This window comes from Tachypleus tridentatus, chromosome 13 (genome assembly GCF_004210375.1).
Source record: "Tachypleus tridentatus isolate NWPU-2018 chromosome 13, ASM421037v1, whole genome shotgun sequence".
Lineage (NCBI taxonomy): Eukaryota > Metazoa > Arthropoda > Merostomata > Xiphosura > Limulidae > Tachypleus > Tachypleus tridentatus.
The window spans coordinates 184,682,430-184,692,539 of NC_134837.1; the positions used below are offsets into that span (position 1 = coordinate 184,682,430).

Consider the following 10,110-nt stretch of genomic DNA (forward strand, 5'->3'; position numbering starts at 1 on the left):
ATTGGTTGAAATGGTTATTACATCTTATTTTGTTACGATTTATTTATTTAATTATTGTTCTCTTATGATAGAGATTACTTTGTATTATTAGCTTAACATATATATTTAGGATGAATCTAAATCTCCCAAGGGTGACAACATGGCGCAGTGGCTCCGTACTTTGGACTCATTGTTGGATGATGTTCTCTCCTATTCCCAAATTGTTTCAGTCTATTAGGTGTAGGATGGGAGGTAATCGGCGATGGACTGGTATCCGGTACAGAGGGAACTGTATCATTTTCATCTGCTTGTGCTAATTAAGCTTCGAGCATTGTGTGTCATTTCGACTTTGAAGGGGTTTGACCTTGAGGTAAATCTCCCAGGTTGATCAAACTTCGTGAGGTATTATTGGGATTATGGCCGAAAATATCGTTAACAGTGAGAGCACACATCTGACAAAGCAACAAAATTTGTAATCGTTAAAAACTAAGAACGTGATAAATGTATCTTTAATTAGCTATATTTCGCCAGTAAATAGGTATATTACTCTAATTAGAAGTTAATATTGATTACTATTGACTCTTCTTAATGAAATTCGTTATGTGAGTTGAATCGTATGACCTCAATCGTACATATGGTCTGTATTTAAAGTAACTAATGTTTATTGCGCTAACTGGTAGTTTAATATATGGTTTCTTACGATACTTGTTCGTACATCACCTTTCGAGAATTTTCTAAGAAAATATCCAAATATCGTTTCTCTGATAGTATTTACTTTTGACGACTTTTGTTTGTTGTTATTGTTGTTGTGTTTTTTTCTTGCATTGTTTTAAGTATTTCGGTGAATCATCACTAGTTAGAGTTGTGGACTAAAATTAGGTTATTGAAATTCTAAGATTATCAATGATATTTAGCATTTTATTTGGATATCGATCTTAGAAAAATAATCTTCCTATTTCTATGTTCTTTGTTCGTGTCTCTTTCGTCTTGTTATAGTGTCAGAGTTGATCAAATGTTACATGTTATGTTGTGTGTGTACGCAAAATAACAAAATGCTATGAAGAAAACTTTCAAATAACCAATTTTTTAAACTGCGGTTCGAGTTTAATATTTTAGCGTCCTACGTTCGTAGAAATAACTTACTTTCCTTCAATAACGTCAGTTTTAATTAAAGAAAGATTTATCTGTACAAATAAGCCGACCAAGAGAGTCAGCAATTGTCACTTAATCAATGTTTCTTTGTGGTGGAATTCCTTTCTAGTGTGGTTGTCTCTCTGTGGTGATATTCATTCGTGATTTTTCCCTATGTGATCACCATAAAAAATATATTGTTAAAAGAATCCTATCAGAAGCACGTGGTTAACTTGGAAACGAATGTTTTGAGGGAAAGTGTATAAATTTACAGAAGATTTTTATATTTATAAAATATTAGAATTAAAACATTTTACTTAAAGTGTTAAGGAGGTGATATAATTAATTTGAAGTGTTAAGGAAGTGCTATAATTAGTTTGAAGTGTTAAGGAGATATTACAATTAGTTTGAAGTGTTAAGAAGGTATTATAATTAGTTTGAAATATTAAGGAGGTATTATAATTAGTTTGAAGTGTTAAGGAGATATTACAATTAGTTTGAAGTGTTAAGGAGATATTACAATTAGTTTGAAGTGTTAAGAAGGTATTATAATTAGTTTGAAGTGTTAAGGAGATATTATAATTAGTTTGAAGTGTTAAGGAGATATTACAATTAGTTTGAAGTGTTAAGAAGGTATTATAATTAGTTTGAAGTGTTAAGGAGATATTACAATTAGTTTGAAGTGTTAAGGAGGTATTATAATTAGGTGTTATAATCAGATATTACATTATAATTAGATATCAGTATTCATGATCAAGATGATATTCTGATATGAAAGTCAGAGAAAAAAATGACTTTTACTCCAGATAATTATAAGAAAGCTTTTCTTCTTTGCGACTTTTTCAGGGTTAGTACACAAAATGTTTATGTAGTAACCTTTTAGAAGCCGCAAATAAGAAACATTAAAATAAAAGTTCTCTTAGAAGTATCTAGAGTGAAATGTAATTTTTTCTATCTTTATTATAAAACTGTGTAAAAATCGTTTTTTTTTATAAAAAGTTTGACAAAATAAGTCAGCGAGTACTAAATTAACAATTTATAGCAAGTAGTGCTTATCCACAAACTGTTTCACTTTGTATTGAATTGATTAATTATTCTAAAACTACCTTGTTCCTCATAACTCTATCACTAGATTCTTGTGTTTTAAGAAATGCCTTTAACCAGATATCGTTATGTTTCTTACTTATTACAATTTCTGTGAACAGAGTTCATATTTCTCACCTCTGTTTTTATTTGCTTCAGATGTTTTGGCTACCTGGTGAAGTTCGTTGTACAGCCTACAGTTTTTCTGAATCTGTTTTTTTCGTCGGTTAATCTCCTCTTGAACTTTCGCTTTCTTTTCTTCTCTTGTTATTTCGTCATCTTCGTCCTCGGACACGTAGGGCGAGGGATTCCATGATCTAGGTTTTCGAGATTTAATTTCTTCCCGTTTTTCTCTCTCATACGAGAGGAACTGGGCAGTTAAGTTTTTCTGACATTGGTCAAGGGGTCGATTAAAGGTTGCAGGCAATGTATGGGAAGACCCTTGACTTACTTTACGGGTTCTATACAGAAAAGAAAGAATCTTTGCAACATTTTTTTTTCACATAGTAATAAAAGTTTTCAATACAGTTGTGTACAGAGCCACCTGTATAAGCATTTTCTAACTTCATCTTATAAGTTGTCAGCGGAATTTATTAAAGCACGTGAAGGATGTTTATAAGGATTTTATCTAACGTATAAAATATCTCGTAAATTAAGGAACTATACATGCCAAAAAAGTTGTATCCCCTTGATTTGAAACTAAAGATATGGATAGTTTTAGTTTAGTAAGTGCTGATGTTAGACGATAGGAGGTGTGGACACAGACTTACATCAACAGATATGGATAGTTTTAGTTTATTAAGTTCTGACGTTAGACGATAGGAGGTGTAAAAACATACCTACTTCAACAGATATGGATAGTTTTAGTTTTTTAGACGATAGGAGGTGAGAAGATAGAACATAATTTAGCAGATATTGATACTTTAAGAAAATTGCTCTTCTTGGAGAATGGAAAGTGAAAATACAGGGTTTACGTAAACAGATATGGATAACCTGAGTTTATAAATTGGGAAACTTAGCCACTAGGAGGTCGATAGAAAAGAGCTACCAGCCAATACGAACGTTACTAGTTCACCTCAACGGGTAATGACTGGGATTTTCGTGTTCATTTAATAATCGTCATAGATTACTGAACAAGAAATAGTCTGCCAGTTGTAGAATTGGTTGAAGACGTGGTTTAACCAGTAGACTAAGAGATATCAATGAAGAAAAACAAAATGACGGCGAGAATCGATAACATGTCTAATGTTCGGACGTTCAGATCCTGTCACGAATGATCTGTAAAACATCAAATATGGCGACAATTTATATCTAATCGTGAGATACTGACAAGTACAAAGAAGGAAGGAAAATGGAATACTAGAACCTTTAACCAGTGAAAACGGTGCTGACTGACAAGACCTTCTTTCTACATTCATTGGATGTCAACAGACCTGCATTTATAAGTTATTTCTGGTGAGACTGTTACAATATTTGATGTATTACTGACTAATGACTGTGAGATATGCATATCTCGAATCATCGGAATATTAAATATGTTATTAGTTGTAACTATGGGCCCCTCTAGTTGGGTCGCTTAATATGAATCGTTAATTAACTGGTCTCCAGACGTGATGGAAACAATAGTCAGCGTTCAAAGTACAATGACTCTTTATACCCATTTTGAAAAAAACCTACTCTGTATTACATAAAGTAAAAACACTTCAGGTGTCCTCTTCTAGAGACCAGTGAACGTCTAAAAACTTGAAATATCTGTGTGTGTGTTTGTTTTCTTATAGCAAAGCCACATCAGGTTATCTGCTGAGTCCACCGAGAGAAAATGAAACCCTGATTTTAGCATTGTACCAGCGGGGGACTGAAATATCTGTTCAGAATATGTCTTGAAAATAAAATGAAAAGTTTGAAATACGTATAGCACATATCGTATGAATTGTGTCGTTAATATTGTTACTTGTAGTCTCTGGAAACCTCTCATGTAGCTTCAAGGTCAAAAGGGTCAAATCAGCACAATGATGAATAATCCAGGTAAATACAGGGCTCGTTTATAATTACGACTATTGTTAGATTATAACAATATTTTAACCCAGCCATTCTTAGAATACAACACTATTGAAGACACAGTTATTCTTAGACTGCAACAATAGTATTAAGCCAACTGCTGTTAGGCTGCAACAGTATGATAACCACAAATATTCTTATGCTGCAACAGTATGATAATCATAAATATTTTTATGCTGCAACAGTATGATAACCACAAATATTCTTATGCTACAACAGTATTACTGTCGTTTGTTTGTTTTTGAATTTCGCGTAAAGCCACACGAGAGCTATCTCAGCCAGCCGTCCCTTATTTAGCAGTGTAAGACTAAAAGGAAGGCAGCTAATCACCACCCACCACTAACTTTTGGTTTATTCTTCTTACCAACGGATAGTGGGATTGACCGTCACATTATAATGCTCCCACGTCTGAAAGGGCGAGCATGTTTGATGTGACGGGAATTTGAACACACGATCTTCGGATTACGAGTCGAGTGCTTTAACCACCAGTCATTACTGACGAAACTATTGCATTGTGTTACTGAGTTTCAGAATACCACAATGCTCCTGACCCAATCGTTAGCTTTAAAAGTTCAGGTAACACAACTTGAACATTTTGTTATTTATTAATATGCAATTGTACGTCAAGAGAAGATGTTTCTATCTATTGTCTGTTATTACTTTTATCAAAGTGATCGTTCAATGAAACTTTTAAAATGTCTCATATTAAATGGAACAGTAAAAATGTGCCATAACAAGGTTCTCTAAAAAATTTTACCACAATGGTTCACATTGTTCCGATTCGTATAATACCTTAGCGACTTATAATATTGGAATCCGGCGTTTGATCCTCGCGGTGCTATTAGCGTAGAAAGCGGGAGGACATAAAATGGACTCGTACCTTTTCTTGGTGGTTCTACGGTGAGTTTGCTGCCTTATAACTTTAGAATTCGGGGTTTGATCCCTCGACAGACATAGCATAGATAGCACATTATAAAACTTTTAACTAAAACCAGGTGGTTAGGGGCGTTTGACTCGCAATCTAAGGATCGTGGGTTTAAAGCCCCGATTCCACCAAACATGCTTGCCCTTTCAGCCGTGAGGTCGTTATAGTGTGTGGTCAAGCTCACCATTTGTTAGTAAAAGAGTAGCCCAAGAGTTTTCGATTGGCGGTGATGACTAGCTGCCTTCCTTCTAGTCTTTCACTTCTAAGTTAGGGACGTCTAGCTTAGATAGCCCTCGTGTAGCTTTGCGCGAAATTTGAAAAATAAACAAGCTATCCGCTCTAGCCATCCCTAACGTAGAAGAGATGGGCTGGAGGGAAGGCAGCTAGTCTATACTATCAACGAATAGTGGGATTTACCGTACATTGTAATGCCTCCAAGGCTGAAATAACGATCATATTTGGTGAAGGGGTCGAGTATCCTAACCACCGGGCCATGTCAAGCTTATTTATGAAAAGAAAAATTCATTTTATTTTATTACAATATATAATAATAAATAACAGGTTTAAATTACTTGTTTATCAATGCACTGTGGTTAGTGCCTCACACCATTTCAACGAAATGAATATTTTCAATTATTATGAGCTCCAAATACACTTTGTGGCGCTGTCATCAGTTTTAAATTTTCAATAAAACAAAGCAAAAAATGTTCAAATACGCTGCTAGTGGTATGAAAGTATTTAGAGTTATCATTAAAACGAAACAAACAAACAAAAAGACTCAGTATGGCTTGACTCACAATCTGAGGATGGCGGGTTCGGATCTCCGTCATACCAAACATGCTTGCCCTTTCAGCGTTGGGGGCGTTATAATTTTAAGTCAAGCCCACTATTCGTTGGAGAGCATCCCAAGAGTTGGCGGTGGGTGTTGATAACTAGCTGCCTTCCCTCTAATCTTACACTGAAAAATTAGAAATGGCTAGCGCAGATAGCCCACGTGTAGCTTTGCGCGAAATTCAAAAGAAACCAAACCAGCTTCCAGCTGACATAAGATAGTGGTTTGCCATGTTTTGCGCTCTCGCCATATAAGAAGGTTATGTGAGAGTATTCACTTGATGAAGAACGTACCAGAAACCAAAGTTTCTAACTGGCCCGGATTGATTTTGGAAGATATACAGAGTCTAGTGTTTTAACACATGTAAAATGGATATAAAAATACAAAGAAGTACTTTGGATTTGGTCATTTGTTTCTATATTTAACAACATTACAAAAACAAACCATAACCAACTGGGCATTCCTAGATCCAATGATAATCTAAAGTGACGTAGAAAACATATTAACATAACATAGGGACAAAAAGGGACTATTTGGTTTTTCAAGATTATCCCTGCTCCCCACCATAAAAAGTAAAAATTATGCATTTTCTTTGTTTTTTAAGAAATTATCGGTTCATTATTGGTGAGGATAGTTCATTCCACAACCCAGCCAACCTGCTAGAAAAGTAAAACTGGCTTAGCTGGAGTATATCCCCCCCACTAAATATCAAGTAGGTCCTGTCGTCATATTTTCCTCATCACAAAACCTTACGTCTCCAGGATATTCTAATAATATTATTATCTCTTTACTTTCTTTTGTCAAGAGAAAATAAATTGTTTAACTCAATAAGACAACCCTGTAGTCATCTTAGGTTTTTAAATATTCTTCAAAATAAAGATTTTAAAACTATACATTTTAATGAGGCTTATCAAACGTTAATATCGATCTGAGGGAAAATCTTTGTACCTCTGCATCTCTCGAGAGAACTTGTTAAAGTTTTTGTCACTCATGATGCTATTTAGACGTTCAGAGATCATGTGGTCATTTTGTTGTCTGCCATCTTGAGGCCAACCAGGTCGACCCACGCCTTCGTAATTAATAAGTCCACCAATTGACTTAAAATCAAAATAATTGAAAGTTTCACTGTGATCCTTCGTTGAGTTAAACGTTGTGAGGTCGCATGCAGTGGACAAGTAATCCCTAATTGGTGAAAAAGGAGAAAGTTTAGGGTCAGATGCATGTCTCCGATGTCTAGATTTTCTTGGCGATCCTTGGGGTGATGAACAAGCAGAGGTGGATCGTCTAATGGATGTTGATGTGGAAGGGAGATGTGCAGAAGAAATATCAGACTGAGAATCTGTCTCACGTGACCACACAGAAGGAAGTAATGAAGCCAGGTCGTTCTCGCTTCGTCGGTATAAGTCCCGAGTTTTATCTCTGATGTCCAAAAGTCTCCGTTGTTCTTCTGATACAGTTCTCAATTCCTCTCGCATCTGTTGTTTCAGGTTTTGCATGTACGTTGGTAACTTTGAACCTGCCAGACTCAGCTCGGCCAATCCGAAGCGTTGAGAAACCGCCATAGGAGCCATCAGAGGAGATTTGTGGGTCGAAGAAGTAGGCTTCTGATGAGTGGGTGTTGTTTCCGTAACTTGACTACCCAATCTTCCCAACTGTTGAATATGGTAATCACTCCGACTCAGGCGAATCAGGTCTCCAGTGGACCCGGTCTGAGGAGAACCATCCAGCGATGATGTCCGCAGAGCCCACCGTTTTCTGCTAAGTGAACCGGAGTGCTGCCAATAGAAAGATTCCGAGTTCGATCTTTACTTTTCCTGGCAGGAATAGGCGAAGGTTCTTGGTCTCGTGGAAGAGGTGGAAGTTTTCGTCGAATCTTTCCAGATCTCCAGTTATCTGGATCACTCTGTGTATCGGAGTTTTCACTAGTCTAAGAACAAAAAAAAAACAGACGTCAGATGAATAGGTTTCTACTATGGTTTTGTGTTATTTTTAAGTTATTATTTCTACAAAATTTATAAAATATTAATCGACTGAAATAATATTGTTGTTAAAATGTAGGATCTAAGAAGACATGAAACATATCTCCAATGTTTGCACTTACGGAAACATACTTTTATCTACACATCTGTAAATACACAATTTAATATGATGACGGCTTAAAACTCTAGCTTACTAACTGTTTTTAGTTAACAACTACAGACGTGTATTGTTAGAAATCAATGTCTTGAAATATTTTAAAAGAAAATAAAACATTCTTACTTGTGAATGAATTGAGGGACACGATAAATTAGCATTCAGCGCTAAAGTACAGCATTAAATTGACGAAGAAAAACAAAAGTAAATAATTGTAAATATTCAAATATAATTCAACATTTATAATGTAGCTACTTCAAAAATTAATTAAATTCAGGAATGTGTAATCAAATAAAATTGTAGGAGAGTACATCTGGTAATTTTTTGAAATTAATAATTAATTTAGATTCTTTATTTACCAATTTTCTATTTAAAACAATAAATTATATGCTTTTAGTTGTTTTATATTATACACTAATACATTCTGCCATATTTATCAGCATTTCCTTAGGTGCATTAATTTATTCGTTTCTTGAGTGATGTAGCTAACGACCCCTAACGGTTATTCACTCAACTAACATAACTTGACGTGAACCATAGTATTATTTCAAATTATGATACTTCTATAAAATTAAACATAGTATTTGAAAATGCAATGAAAAAAATCAATGATTTTAGAATATTACTCTGTAAATAACTTCCAGTTTTTAATCTTGTTTCGGCTAAGTGGTATTCTTACTTTGTCTTTCACAGTTCTGTGATTCTGTGATGACCCATTTCCAGATGAAGAAGAGTCTTTGATGCAGAGGTCCTTTCCCACTTCCAAAGCAGGAGGTTTGCTTTCTACACAGATAGGTTCAAGAATTGTTGCCCCAGCAACGACTTGGCGTGAAGTCACAGTGGTCATTGTGGTAGTTGATGAGGTAACAAAGGAAGTCACCCCACACATCAACACGACGGGAGAAGTCAATGACTGCACACTCTGTGACAAAGCAAATGCTTTTTGATTGGTTAAATGTTGGCTGGTCTGATTAGAAGGATCATCCGTTTGGTGTATATTGGCCGTCAGAGTAAGGTCGATCTGATCAGTGGAAGAATTTTCAACCAATATTTGTTGTTCGGATTGCTTGTTGTCGTGCAGATTACTTGAAGAAACAGGTGGTGCTGCACTCAGTGGTTTTATATGAACATTCTTCACATTCCCTAGAGAATTTTGTGGATCTATGGATTTTACTACGGTTTGTGATGACGCCTTTCCTTTTGGAGTTTGAGCAGCCATGACAACGGCAGCCTGCATTTGTTCCATGGTGGGCTGAGGGAGTCGTCTGTGGATTCGTCTTGATGGACTTGGTTGCGGCGGAAGTTCAACAGTAGCATTATCTTCATCTGGTTTAGAGATCTCCTGATATTCTTTTTCATCATTTTGATGAACAACATTCTGGTTCTGGTCTTTGCGGGCACCGGCTTCACGTGCAGACGAATGAAGAGGGGACATATTGATGCTTCTAGGAAGATTTACTTTACTCTGTTGATTTTCTACTGTATAACCACCAGAAAGACCAAGAGTCTTGTTAAAATCGGCAATCATACCAGAGATTGTTCCACTAGTAGCTCTTGGAATTGTCGCATGCACCACTGATTTACTTTTCTCTGCTTCTTCAGATTTCTGTCGAAACTTTTCCATAAATTCCTGTTCCGCCGCCTCGACAGAGGGAGACACGTCCATGATTGGAGACAAATCCGACACTGGCGACCAGTCTTGTGGATTAGTTTTCGTTTGTTGTTTCTTTTGCCCCTGTGATTCAATGTTTTTGGGCTTTTGTGTAGGGGTCGTTTGCAACACGATTTGCTGGTGAGTATTAGGCTGAGAAAAGTGAGGTACTTGCTGGTGATCACTGTGAGAAACTTTGTTATCATCTTCTATCACCTTCTGGCTATTCTCTTGTGTAAGTGAATTAATCAACTTCGAAGAGTCGGATATCTCAGGACGCTGAAGACATTTCTGTGACATTTCTGACACAAAAGAAGT

At 35.9% G+C, this 10,110-nt stretch overlaps 1 protein-coding gene and 1 pseudogene across 2 annotated transcripts in view; both read right to left on the bottom strand.

The window, feature by feature from the left end:
• The window catches only part of LOC143237701 (uncharacterized), a 65,818-nt pseudogene extending 58,109 nt beyond the window's left edge, over window positions 1-7,709 (bottom strand). Inside the window, exons 1-2 of the transcript XR_013020200.1 lie at window positions 6,957-7,709; window positions 2,332-2,654 (exon numbers count right to left, since the gene is read on the bottom strand). The product of XR_013020200.1 is annotated as an uncharacterized LOC143237701 (transcript). The remainder of the gene's footprint in view (window positions 1-2,331; window positions 2,655-6,956) is intronic.
• Window positions 7,696-10,092, bottom strand: LOC143237702 (uncharacterized). Its single transcript, XM_076477227.1, has 2 exons — window positions 8,821-10,092; window positions 7,696-7,935 (listed from the first exon to the last, which is right to left on the bottom strand). The coding sequence occupies exons 1-2, from the start codon at window positions 10,090-10,092 to the stop codon at window positions 7,696-7,698; spliced, it is 1,512 nt and encodes a 503-aa protein (XP_076333342.1).
• Between the last annotated feature and the right edge of the window lie 18 nt (window positions 10,093-10,110).

Bases quoted from the DNA above. Each gene is read 5' to 3' on its own strand.
- LOC143237702 (XM_076477227.1), bottom strand. From the start codon at position 10,092: ATGTCACAGAAATGTCTTCAGCGTCCTGAGATATCCGACTCTTCGAAG. The intron at 7,936-8,820 runs GTAAGAATACCA...TTTTGTTCTTAG, and splicing joins ACAGAACTGTGAAAGACAAA to ACTAGTGAAAACTCCGATAC.